The sequence below is a fragment of the Periophthalmus magnuspinnatus genome, chromosome 11, assembly GCF_009829125.3.
Source record: "Periophthalmus magnuspinnatus isolate fPerMag1 chromosome 11, fPerMag1.2.pri, whole genome shotgun sequence".
Classification (NCBI taxonomy): Eukaryota; Metazoa; Chordata; class Actinopteri; order Gobiiformes; family Gobiidae; genus Periophthalmus; species Periophthalmus magnuspinnatus.
In genome coordinates, this window is record NC_047136.2 from 23,751,857 (window position 1) to 23,764,888 (window position 13,032).

Here is a 13,032-nt window from a genome sequence, read left to right on the forward strand (position 1 = left end):
CGGGGGGATCCGCAAGAAGCCGGTGCATAGAGATCTGGGCGGCACTTGAAGGCGGGGGCCTCAACGACCGGATCTCCGGACATGGAGACAAGCTATGGGGCATGGAATATTTACTTAAGCATGTACTTTACTCCTTGTATTTCGTTACCTTCCACCACTGATATTTAAACAACACCACAAACTAAAAGTATTCCACATATAAAAATAATTGGATAGTCTTTATTTAAATTAATTTGACTTTTAATAGGTTGTTAATTTTATGGTTTCCAATCTTAATAAAAGTGACTGTTAGCTTTGAGACGCAGTGAGCTAGTAGCACGCTGCTGAGACAGAGCCAGTTGCTTTTGTTGAAGTGACTGTGTGAGTGTATGTAGAGTTGTCCATTACGGGTTGCTGTTTGGATTCCTGCTCTGACTTGGGTTTTCTTGGGTAAACTAGAATACTAAGCTGATTTTTATTTCCAAAAGCAAAAAACAAAAACAAAAAAAATTAAATCTTGTGTGTAATGTTTGAATTATTCCCAACAATGAATGTGATGCACAAATCTCTATATTATAAATCATATCAAGACACATTTCATAGTTTTAATGACACTGATTCGTTTATTAGTTTTTGTATTTAAAGTACAGGAAGAAAAATCACATTATTATTAAGTAGAAGTCTTATTCAGATCATCAGTGCATCAGTGCTCTTCACTCTTTGACTCCTGGGGGTACACAGCCCAGTGAGTGGCGAACCCGGTCAAAGGTCCAGTGCCGGTCCCACTAATGAAACGTAGCTCCGCCCCTTGATGCTCCGGGTACATGTTAAAGCTGGTACCTGCGGGCTGCCCAGTGAACATGGAGCGCCCTTTGTTGGTCACAAACACCAGCCAGTTTATGTAGGTGCTGTATTTCCCTGAGACCTGGATAACAGCTTCATCATCTTCCAAAAGAATCTCCTGCATTTGTCCAGTCTCACTTCCGACCCTCTCACTCCAGATGCCGCCGTATCTGACCTGTATTCTGAAGAGATAAGAAGAAAGAAAGTTAAGACTTAAAGAATATAATTTCCAAAAGTTTACATTTCATTGTTATATCTCTTTTTGTCCTTTTCACCCTAAAATGCCCTGTGGAGCTCAACAGCCCCGCTCACTTTGAATCCCACTCCGGTTCCAGAAGTAAATTTCCCATTCATTTTTCCCATACTGTTTAAAGGCATGGCAGAAACTAACCATTTGTTACTGTTTTTATTTTATGCAATAATAACACTACTGAAAAACATTACTGACGCGTAAATATAGGCCCCATTGTCCCAGGTCCGGACTGCTGTGAGGCGCTCTTCTCCAGTAATCCTGAAGGAGGTGCCACTTCTCGACCCTACAAGTTCACTGAAGGAGTAATTCTGCTCTTCTGAATCAGACTCTGGAAAACAAAGGATCAGTATTTAAAAGGGTTTATTATAACATGCCCTGACATAGTGCTCCTTATGAGCTGTGCCCTGTTTAGGTCATGTAGCTGTTTAACATTGAGAGTTAAACAGGTTTTAACCAGTATTCAGTATTAATTCAAAACAACATAAATAATGTATTAAAAATATTTTCTTAAGTTCATTCTATTCTGTCTCAATGTCGGCTCATTATCATAATATATTACAAAAAAATGAAAAATAAAACAAAACTGTTACCTTCAGCTGAGGCCAGCAGAGCAGAGGCTGCGAGCAGAGTGACAAGGACAAAGTAATGCATCCTGCAAGTAAAAGAAATTTTTAAAAAGTAAAAAAAAAAAATTAAAATTAAAATGACAATACCTTCTTCTGTTTCCTTGATGCTGTGTTAATTATGACACTTCACTGCTTCACTGACAGCAGGTCAGGTACAGCCTCTTTATATACGAAACACATCAGGGAAATCCTTGTCTATTATTATAGATTATCATTTCATAGGTGACTTCCAAACATTTTTTTATGACAGCAATGAAACCAATCCTGTTTATCAACTCAGTGATATGAAATAACATATGAAAGAGACATTTATTATTCCCGTAATGTTGACTGTAATGTGTGAGATACAGTACTGCAATGCATTAGGCGTGAGTAATGAATTAGACGGACTGGTTGAAAAAAGTTGTTCCCATGACACAAATCAGTGAATGAAGAATCACTAAAGAAGTAGAAATCGAAGTAGAATGTGACAATTCATAGAACATCAACTTATTATTGTTTTATTTATAAAAGTGTTTCAGTTTCATCAAACCTACAGAAACAATACAAGCTTTACCATAGTGTACTTTCATTTACTGACACCAACGTGTTCAGAATACTGAACACCAAACACCAAACCCACTGGCATGTATTCAAATGTACTCAATGCTACTTGTGTGTCTTCATTAAAGTGTAGGTTCAAGTCCATGAGCTGTGAACTACTGGAAAATACATCTGTTTAAAGTCACATTTGAACTGATGATGCAGAAGTCGATTTGCCTGGGATCCAGAAAACGTCAGTACTGTACGAAGATGTGAGTCTGGTCACAGGTGAGTCTCCCTGAGTTCAGATGGCGTGATTGACAGGTGGGTTAGCCAATCAGTGACACGCATTGTCCATCTGTATCAAAATAAATATGGCTGTTTATGGAAAGGAAAAAAAAAAAAAGTGTAAATGATAGGTGACCAGTAAGCTCCTTTGTCTCACATGTGACACAGAGAAAAACAAATCTGATTCCACAGCTGGTTTTGATGTTATTGAGGGAATGGGGACTGATATCCTTCTAAATAAAAAAAAAATGCAACTATCATTTTAGACCATAGACTGTATAAAGAACTGGACTAAGGGAGTATGCGAACTGTGCAATACAAATAAAATTATTAGCACGGAGCAGGTGCTTAGTAATGCTGTGAATCAAACCGGTTGTCAATGCTGGCGGGAGTAACCTTGGGGAGAAAAGGCACCTGATTTGTCTGTTACTAATCTTCATTTCTTAATTTACAGACAGAATAGCAAAATAAAAACACCAGGATCAGGTAGAGTGGGCTAATACAAACATTCTAAGACCAAAATTGCAAGCCTGACAGCAGCAGTTACAAGGGACAGTTTTTCAACACAAAGTAAATTGGAAAGTTGATGAAGCTGGAAGCGTGCCCATGATCACTTCCTATTTGGAATGCTGCGACTATCAGGTTAGCTATATCCATTTATATGTACTAGACTTGGTGACCATCACACCAGCAAAGTAATAACCACGCCATCATCTCTACCCTGCCATAACATCTCCCCTTCAAACGCCACTTTCCCGTGCTTCCTGGCCCGCATCAGGATCCCAACAACTTTATCCGAAATGCGAACGTATCTATCAAACAACTCCCCGAAAGTCACCCGCGTTTTCCCATCGGGATCGCGGTCCGCCATCGTCCGAATGATCATGCACATGTCGTCGATCTCCCTGTGGATGTGCTGTTCGGCGCGCTTGGCCCGTTCCGCTGTCTTGGTTCCCTCTTTAGGCCGCCCGTAGCCCTCCTGTCCCTTTTGGAGTCGTGTGGACATGGAGTAGTCGTAGTCGAAGTATTCACTGAAAGGGTTGAGTTTTTGGTTGACCGTGTGCTCTGAAGCCCAGTTTTGCCAACGGCTCTTCAGGCTGCCCACTGCGCTGTAGCGTTTGGAGAGAGCGTTGATCTTATGGGCGTCTTCAGACTCCTTTTTCAGACTCCTAAGAAAGAGAGATGAATTAAATGTTTGTGCTAGTAATAAAGGTGCACTATTTTGTGTTATTTACAGTAACTGCTTTGCGAGGATGAGAGGAATGTTCTACAGTATGGCATTAAAGTTATCGATCTTGCATTAATTCAATTACAGGTGTTTTTATGGCAAATGCCTTCACTGTGGCCACATTTCCACAGATCTGCCTTGCAACTTGACCTGGTGACACCGCCATCGACGGATACGAACAGCATCACAACATACACCACCATTCATGGGAGTGAACAGTTTTTAAAAATTAGGCGTGCATAGCTTTGCAATGCTGTTGAACTTGGAATCAACGTTTCATTTTTCTGCAGCTAAAACCTGGAACACTCTTGAAGTCCTGAAGATGTGAGACAGGCCTCTAGTTTGATCATGTTTAAATCCGGGCTCAAAACAGTTCTGTTTAGCTGTGAATATAACTGAAAGATTTTTATTTTGCACTCTTCTCTTTTAATGTTAATTTTATGATTATTTATATTTTGATTTGTTTGTTGTGATTTTAACGACTGTTTTACAGCTTGCGAGGAAAATATTAACGAGGTGCAATGGGTGTGTTTGGTTTGGTGTTGGTAAAAAGAGGATTTTCAGAGCAATGATTCCTCGAATGCAGGAAAATAAAGATGACTCACGTTTGCATTGCATCATCACTCTAATTACAATTATTTAATGGATTAAAACAGAAACAAAACTGTAGACCTGCACCAGGCTGGGAAGACTGAATCTGCCGTAGGTGAGCAGCTTGGTGTGAAGAAATCAACTGTAGGAGCAATTATTGGAAAATGGAAGAGATACAAGGGCACTGATAATCTCCCTTGATCTGGGGCCTACCCCGTGGAGTCAAAATGATCACAAGAACAGTGAGCAAAAATCCCAGAACCACACGGGGGACCTAGTGAATGACCTGCAGAGAGCTGGGACCAAAGTAACAAAGGCTACCATCAGTAACACACTACACCACCAGGCACTCAAATCCTGCAGTGCCAGACGTGTCCCCCTGCTTAAGCCAGTACATGTCCAGGCCTGTGTGAAGTTTGCTAGAGAACATTTGGATCCAGAAGAGCATTGGGAGAATGTCATATGGTCAGATGAAACCAGAATAGAAATTTATGGTAAAAATTCTGTTGGAGGGCATCCAAAGAACACCATACCTACTGTGAAGCATGGGGGTGGAAACATCATGCTTTGGGGCTGTTTTTCTGCAATGGGACCATAAATATAATGAACAGAACAGTGCAATAGCTAACACAGTGCAATACTTGATTAAGTGCAGTATGTGACTCTGCAGTATTTACTGCCGGGTAATTGTAAATTTTGTTTGACTGAGAGTTGTAGTCTGGGGTGTTTTAATGTTTTAATGTCTGGCACTAGCACTTACTCATTTATTTTAGTTTTACTGTGTTGTAAGTGTCCCATGTCTGTATTGGAGGGTTGTTTTTAATCTCGCTGTGCATGTGTATGGTGTTGTACATGTGTATAGTGACAATAAATGCATTCTATTCTATTCTAGGTTGGCGGTGTGATCCCAGCTCCCACAGATGAAGGTTGTTGTTGTGTCCTTGAGCAAGACATTTAACCATTATTCTGTGTATTTAATTGATATAATTGAACGAATCTGCAGCAAAAATCTCTTGTGTTGTGAGATGCAGCAGATCTAGGCCTGTCATGACAACAAATTTTGAAGTGAAATATATTCTTCAAGTAAATATAGACAATAAACGATACTACTGAAAACAAATCATAAGCAGAATTATCCCCCAAAAAGTGTTCTAAATGTGGATCATTGTAAAAAAAAATATGAGCTGCAGGAAATAAATGACAGAATGCAACACATAAGTAGTTAGTTTGAATCTATTAATCATTGAGGTTCATAATTCAACCTTCTACATCTCAAATCTCATATATATAAGCTAAGTATTATCGATTATCAAAAAATTAAAGCAACTCCAACAGCTTTGATTTCCAGTAAGCAACATGTTCACATTTTGAACTCTGCTGTCAAAAGAAATATTCTGCACAATACACAAAGGTATGCAGGATATAAGTGCTGCTCATAATTAATTTTACAGGTTGACACTCGAGGTGTTTACTGAAAGTGCTGCTTCCTGGATTCTTCATACGATCTGACCTAGAAAAATGTATTTTATGGTCAAACTGGTTTTCAGTCTCTGTTGGTGAACTAAGTCATGTGGTTTAAGTGGTGGTGTTATGTGGTGTTAATTTATAACACCACATAATTATACAGCTAATGATTTTGTTTGTACCACTTGTGTGTGTGGGTTTTTTTTTTTTGTTTTTTTTTTTAACTCATTAAAATAACAACAAATCATAGATAGAAAGTTTAAATAGAACTTAAAATAACAATAAAGCTTAGAAAGCGTTCACGGATAAAAGAGTAATTGAATCTTAAACTCTATAGAACAATGAATGTTAGTTTCTGTATAATATCTACATCCAAGGTCCGCACAGTTTCAGTCAAACACCAGGAGGACCCTCACATCCATAAACCAAGCCCCGGAGCCTTAACACTGAAGTCAATGGGCCTTGAAGCGAGTTTACCCTTTTAGGTACTGGTTAGGTACATCTGGTCCTTCCCTGCCTTTGGCGTTTTGAGCTAAAAAAAAAAGTTTATGATCTGAAAATAAGTGAAAATAGCCACAAAATTCAACCTTTGTGAAAGCTGTAGGTGTCCTTTGAGCCCCTGCCACCCGAACACGAGCAGTTTGTGATTACATTGTGCTCTATGAGAAAAGTCATTTCTGGGCAGGAGGGAACTTTTTGTTGTGGCCTCTAATCCAACTCGAGGCAGCTCTAAGCAGCAACGTCCTACCCAGTTTTTTTAATAGTTTCATGCCATAAACAGGCTGCTAAAAGTAAACAAACCACAGCCATGCCAAAAATCTGCCAAAGTCCACTGTTTCCTGATGCTGCTTTCAATGTAACGTTACATCTGTTAGCATTGTTTTACACTAAAGACAAGCCGAACTATTTTCGCCAACCTTAACCCTTACAGATTTGTGCCCAATCCTAACCAGACACAGGTCCTACGGCAACACATCTAATATGCCCCAATACGTCTGTTTACCCCCTCGCGTATGTAGGCCTGTGTTGAGAGTTAAATATCTTTTTTTGTTTGTTTGTTTGTTTGTGACATGTTTTAATGTATGGAAGCCCGTTTCCGCCATGGAAAAAAAAAAAAAAAAAAAAAAGCCCCACAGGAAGTCGAAATTTTGAGTTTTAAACTCATAATTAGGACTTTCAAATTCATAATTATGAGGTTTAAAGTCTTGAGCTTGTAGCCAGTGCGCACATTGCAACTGAGTGTACAGAGCAGAGGAGACAGGAGGAGGACTGTTGTGTTTATCACCTACGTACTTTTATAAATGAATAAATTAAGCTCTAGTAAAGTTTCTGGCATCTTGAACAAATCAGTGGGCCCTGAGTGCTGTTCTGACCACTGTTTTGTGCCGTGAGCTCTTTTCTGACCACTCATGGGCTGTGCTCTGGGTCTGTGAGCGCTCGTCCTCCTGGTCTGAGCAGAGTGCTGGTTTGGTCACAACTCCTGCTGGTTTATTGAGGAAATTATTAAAATACCAAATTAATTTAATCAAAATTGATAAGGTTCACATTTTGTAAATGTTACATTCCCAAAATCTTTTTTGGGAATGTTTTAAATTCATAATTAGTAGGTTTAAAACTAATAACTAGTTTTACTCTCCTAATTATGAGTTTTAAATTTGTAATTAGGAGTTTTAAAACTCCTAATTACGAGTTTTAAACTCAAAATTTTGACTTGGCGGAAACGGGCTTCCATATTAAAGTGCTAATTAACCTACACAAGCAGAGTAGAGCAGAGACAACATGCAGCTGGTTCATTTCAAACTAGAAATGACATCTACTGGTGATATGAAGCTCTTCTATCTGTGGGTTTCAGAGTGATGAACACATTACACTGTTGTCATGGCAATTAACACTTCAAAACAAACGATTTCTAAATGATGAAAAGTCCCCAAAATGACATCTATATATAAACAAGAAGATGTTTCTATGAGTTATAGGATTTTAGTTCAATACACTGGTCATAGTATAGTACATTTATACTTAAGCATTTAGTAACTTCCTATCAAACTAACGACTGCAAATAAAGGTGCACTTTGTAACTTTTTCTGGTGGAAGGTCTGCCACTTGCTTATCTCCAAGGTGATGTTAGCACTTTATCTGAAATGGCACTTATCTATCTCTTTGCAGACAACCAGGTGACAGCAAATTACAGGTCAGATCTGTGAAGAAGAGACCCTACTCACTGTATACATGTGTTAGAAGCTAAATCTGCTGACCTGCTGTTATTTTTATTCATAAACTCCTCAAATTAATATAAATTCAGACATCTAGAGACACACTTTGATTTGTTCAGCTGTCAATTCAACTATAAAGACCCTTAAAGGCCCTATGTGTGATTAGACTGGATGCCCAGGTGCAGACCAAACTGACGGAGGGAGTATTCGGTTTCAAAGGGAAGCAAACATGATATATACGCTTCCATTAAGTGGCATTATTTTAGGTTCCTGAAATGACATTTTTGGACCTGGACCTGTTAGACTGGCACACCTGGCAATATTCCATTCTCACATACCACTGCTAGATGCTATCTACATTACACGCATGCAGAGAACTAGGTCATGGCAAATTACAGGTCAGATCTGTGGAGAGATGACCCTGCTCACTGTATGAATACATGTTTTTGAAGGTGTTGTTGAATAATAAAAAACACCTGTAACTGAAAAACTAAGATATCATTTTAAGGTCATACAGTGGAACATTCCAGATAAAGCAATAACCCAACCATTTACAAAGGGATTATTCTCCAAAATCGATTTATTATGAGCTTTGCACCATGTTATAATGTTGTTCCTTCATCAAAAATCACACACGTTTCCCGTAAATATGCAAAAACTGTACACAGAAACTTGACAAACCTGATGCTATGTGCAGTAGTTTGATGAGTTTGTGTTTTGAAAGTGCTCTGAAGGGGGAGTGACTTAGCAGTGAGAGAGCAAAGGGATGGGGGAGTCAGAGTGGAGAAAACGGAAGTGAAACTTGTAAAACAGGTTAATGTGTTGTTTTGGCCGAATATAGCATTTTCAAAACAATAAAAGGTAACATGGTGATCTAAATATGTTTTGTGTTAGCAGTTAAGTAAAATACCCCGTCTTTAAACACACCAGAGAAGTTACATACTGAACCTTTACTTTCACCTTTACTTTTACTTACCTGCACAGTTATTTTTCTTGCTTACTCTAAACATAATTAGATTGTTTCTGCTGCTGAACACTTACAATGTCACTGATGGTCTCTTAATCTTCACAGCTGACTCCTCTTCCTCCTCTTTTTCGTTCTGCTTTACTTCGTTCACTTCTTCGATTCTTTCTTTTCCTTTAACATCCGCTTTAGCCTGTTCTCCATCTACTTCCACATTCAAAATCTCTCCATCTTTCGCCCCTGTCCCGTCTGTGACAGTCCCCTCCACCTGTTTCCAACTCTTGGTTAAAGATGACACCATATTGGAGCATTTCCTTCTTCGAGTTGGTGAACTTTTTTTCTTTAAAAGTTTATCAATCTCCTCATTTGATGGCAACGATTCTTTGGTAATTTTTTCAGTCAAAACTCCTATTCCAATACTTTTCTCTTTGGCAACACTCGTAATAGTCTTTTCCACTTGTTTAGTCTTGATTGGGCTAGCGACAACTAGCTCGGCAATATTAGCTTCATCTTCGGTCTTTGAAGTATTTAGCAATTTTTCGGCTGGTATACCATTGTCCAAATCATTATCTTGTTTCTTGACATCTTCTTGAGCGATTTTCTTGGGCGTCCATGTTTTTTTAGGTTCCTTGTTTGGATCTCCAAGCCAAGATGGCGCCCAACCGCTTGGTTCACTGGCCTGCTTTGTCTCATTGTCCGTTACCCACTGCTGCCAGCTGCTCGTCAAGCTACACACCATGCTAACCGCTCGCAGCTTCTTGATATTCTTATTGGTATACGTTTTCTTTTGCGGTTTTGCCTTTCCGTCTGCCATCTCTGCTTTGTAATCCTTCTGAATTATTCAAGAAAAACAAACGTAACGCATTGATTACTCCATTCTTCAATCTTCTCCCTTAGCCATAGCATGTAGCATAGTTGTGTGCGGTTCACTTGCTGTGTATCTCCAAAACAGGCAGCTCAAACTGTTAGCCTGATGGTGGAAAGTATTTGAGCCATCCCAGGCCACAGCGCTGATCGTCTTTCCCTGACACGGGTCACCCCTCTGGGCTTAGGTTTCATCATACAGCTGGTAATGGAAGGTAAACAGGGCAGAGGACCAGGCCGTGCTAAGGGCGGTATGAGCAAGTGCAAAGATACTCCATAAAACAACATATTAAACTCAGGGATTAGCATTAATTAAACGGGTGTATATATAATGTGTGTAAGTTTATCTTTAGCGTCATAAATCTCATTCATAAGTTTAGCTGGTCTTGGTCACCACTGTCACATCCAGTGGTAGAAGAAGTACCAAATTTCGTTACTTAAGTAAAAGTACAAAAAAAAAACAAAAAAAAAAAAACCCTCAAGTATTAAAGTATTAAATTACCTGTTTAAAAATGTACTTTAAGAGTAAATATGAAAAGTATTTTGAGCATATATTGTTGTTTTATGAGGCTTCCATTGTAGTGAATTTGATAAAGATTTGTGCTGAATTTTGTTCAACAGAAACAATTGAATCAATCTTTTTTTTCTAGACATTTTTATTTGTGGAGTAGAAAGTACAGATACAGTACCTGCTCTCAAATGTAGTGAAGTAAAAGTAAAAAGTAGCCACTTTTTACTTTAATTTTACTTAAGTAAAGTTCAGCAAGGTTTTTACTTACTGATGTTAATACGATATATATATTTTTTAACCAACCAAAATTTGCCCCAAACAACTCCAAAACCGTAACGCCAAGGCAACCGTCACACCAGGGAAACTGTAACGCCAGGGCAACTGTAACATCAAGCCAACCGTAAGGCCAGGACAACTGTAAAGCCAGGGTAACCGTACACGGCGCCATCTTGGATTGTAAAATTGAGTTCTACTTCGTCAATATTATCCTAGACCAATGCTCGATATAAACAAATCATCATCATCATCATCATCATCTGTATAATCCCTTGCTCATCCAGGTATAATCCATGGATGAGAAGCAAAATGTCTTCACTCTCACAACTTTTGTCCAGCTGACAGATTAGAATTTTTTGTTTACTATAAATAAATAATGAGTTTAAAGGCAAAGTTCTCGGTTTACCGGCCAGTCTACGTTCCTACCATCACCTATGATCATGAGCTCTGGGTAATGACCAAAAGGATGAGATCACAGATACAAGCGGCCCAAATGAGTTTCCTCCTGAGGGTGGGGCTGGGATAGGGTGAGGAGCTCGGTCACACGGGATGAGCTTGGAGGAGAATTCCGTAGGGAGGGTGTTCCACTGGGAGGAAGCCCTGGGGAAGACCCAGGACACACTGGAGGGACTACGTCTCTCGGGCCTGGCCTGGGAACACATCGGGGTCACACCGGAGGAGCTGGAGGAAAGGTCTAGAGTGGGGGAAGTCTGGGAATTTCTGCTTAGACCACGTCCTGGCCCTGGATAATTGGAAGAACATGGATGGATGGACTATGAATCATCATCATAAACTTTAAAGCTGCACTGTGTAACTTTTGTGGTGGAGATATTTGCCATTCAGATTTGGCACCAGTTTCTTGCTTGTTACTCCACCTGTATCAGATTTCTTTATTTTAGCAACGCTTTGGAAACAATAACAACAAACTGTTCTCACCTCAGATGAACTGCATTGAGCGCTTCATTCACTGATCCTACAAAAATCCACAAGGCTTTTCAGTCCGTTGTCTTTGTACAGTTTGTATTCCGGGCTGGCCAGGCAGCGATATCCCTCTCTTTTGTCAGGAAGAAGAATAGCTATTTTATTATCGTATTATAAGTATCATCCTCACTCAATATCCACTTTTATGTAGAAGTCTGGCATAGATCCTCTGCCTCTACTTGCTGTAAATATGGGCTCCCACTGTGTCCAAAGAGTAATTTAATCTAGTAGATAAACTTGTAACTCGGAATCTGATACCTGCTGCTTACGTGCTCACAGCTTGTCTTTCACTGCTCGCTGTAAAGTGATAGATCAAGCAGACCATTCACTCACCCACTCACACTGGATATGAAGAAATTAGACCTATTCGGACCTCCTTAAAGGTCCTATATTACATAAAAATGAGTCTTGTGAGCGTTAAGTCACGTTACAAAGTTGTTACCTCATCATAAACACACCTGGAGTTGTGTTTTGTTTCATTCACACGTGTTTAAGTAATCCTGCATTATTAGTCTGTGCACCCCCAGAGCTTTTTCTTTCAATTATTTTTATTTGTTTACAGCAAATGAATTGTATTAAGTGTGTGAAATGTAAAAAAAAAACAGTCTCCGTGCACAGACAGCGCAAAAAAAAATTGACAGATAATGGAGACAAAGAAATATTATGTAAAAAAAAACAAAAAAACAAAACATAAAACAAACAGAGAGAAAAATATATATATATTTAAAAAAAAACTAAAACTTGAAGCAACACAATAATGAGAAGAAAACTAAAAACAAAATGAAGTGAAATTTACAGCAAAACTAATTTTCTCTTCCATATATAATCTCTATTTCAAACCATTCTTTATAAATATCAATTGTTTGGCTGGGTTTTTTGTCCCACCCTCCCTTCTGCAGAGCTTAAAATGCTCTGTTCCACCTTGTGATGTCATGACGCTGTAGTTTTCAAGTTAACATCTACGTTTTACCTTTAGTTCAGCAGAAATTGTCAATCCCACATCTGAAACGATCCAAGTGATTCTAGTGAAGGTGTGTGGAAAACACAGTGGAACACTTCTTGTATTGACGCATGACATCACAAGGTGGAACAGAGTGTTTTTAGTCTGAGAGAAGAACTAAATATGCAGGTTTTTTGTGTTAAACATGTGTGAATGAAACAAAACGCAACTCTAGGTCTGTTTTTGAAGAGGAAATAACAGAACATAGATCAGAAAATAGTGTAATATCAGCCCTTTGAGACTTTTGCTCTAAAGTAGTGAAATATTTGTGCACACGCTTTACTTTTGAAGGATGGGTCAAATGCAGAGGACAGATTTTTGTACAGGGACAGCAGAGTGTACTTCACCTCACCTTAGCTGTTGTGTGTTTGGTGTGTCCGTGTTATCTGGAGGCTGCAGAGGTTATTAATAGAGTTGGCTCCGATTGAG

At 39.0% G+C, this 13,032-nt stretch overlaps 2 protein-coding genes across 3 annotated transcripts; both read right to left on the bottom strand.

Moving 5' to 3' along the window:
• Window positions 1-617: 617 nt before the first annotated feature.
• LOC117378916 (zymogen granule membrane protein 16-like) lies at window positions 618-1,832 on the bottom strand. The gene is made up of 4 exons (XM_033975606.2): window positions 1,789-1,832; window positions 1,666-1,727; window positions 1,271-1,403; window positions 618-1,004 (listed from the first exon to the last, which is right to left on the bottom strand). Exons 2-4 carry the CDS (start codon window positions 1,724-1,726, stop codon window positions 683-685), a joined length of 516 nt encoding a protein of 171 aa, XP_033831497.1. The 5' UTR covers window position 1,727; window positions 1,789-1,832; the 3' UTR covers window positions 618-682.
• Window positions 1,833-3,178: 1,346 nt separating this feature from the next.
• On the bottom strand, window positions 3,179-9,901 carry abrab (actin binding Rho activating protein b). Of its 2 annotated transcripts, none has more exons than XM_033975683.2 (2): window positions 9,049-9,901; window positions 3,179-3,677 (listed from the first exon to the last, which is right to left on the bottom strand). In XM_033975683.2, exons 1-2 carry the CDS (start codon window positions 9,783-9,785, stop codon window positions 3,194-3,196), a joined length of 1,221 nt encoding a protein of 406 aa, XP_033831574.1. In that variant the 5' UTR covers window positions 9,786-9,901; the 3' UTR covers window positions 3,179-3,193. The 2 variants fall into 2 exon arrangements, with proteins under 2 accessions (XP_033831574.1, XP_055081374.1); XM_055225399.1 differs by having other exon boundaries at window positions 3,179-3,680.
• Between the last annotated feature and the right edge of the window lie 3,131 nt (window positions 9,902-13,032).

What these genes read in the sequence shown, in the direction of transcription:
- LOC117378916 (XM_033975606.2), bottom strand. Translation starts at nt 1,726, where the DNA reads ATGCATTACTTTGTCCTTGTCACTCTGCTCGCAGCCTCTGCTCTGCTG. An exon ending in TCTGCTGGCCTCAGCTGAAG is followed by an intron (nt 1,404 to 1,665) that starts GTAACAGTTTTG and finishes TTTGTTTTCCAG; the next exon opens with AGTCTGATTCAGAAGAGCAG. An exon ending in AATGGGGCCTATATTTACGC is followed by an intron (nt 1,005 to 1,270) that starts GTCAGTAATGTT and finishes TTATCTCTTCAG; the next exon opens with AATACAGGTCAGATACGGCG.
- abrab (XM_055225399.1), bottom strand. Translation starts at nt 9,785, where the DNA reads ATGGCAGACGGAAAGGCAAAACCGCAAAAGAAAACGTATACCAATAAG. An exon ending in AAGAGACCATCAGTGACATT is followed by an intron (nt 3,681 to 9,048) that starts GTAAGTGTTCAG and finishes TCTCTTTCTTAG; the next exon opens with GAGTCTGAAAAAGGAGTCTG.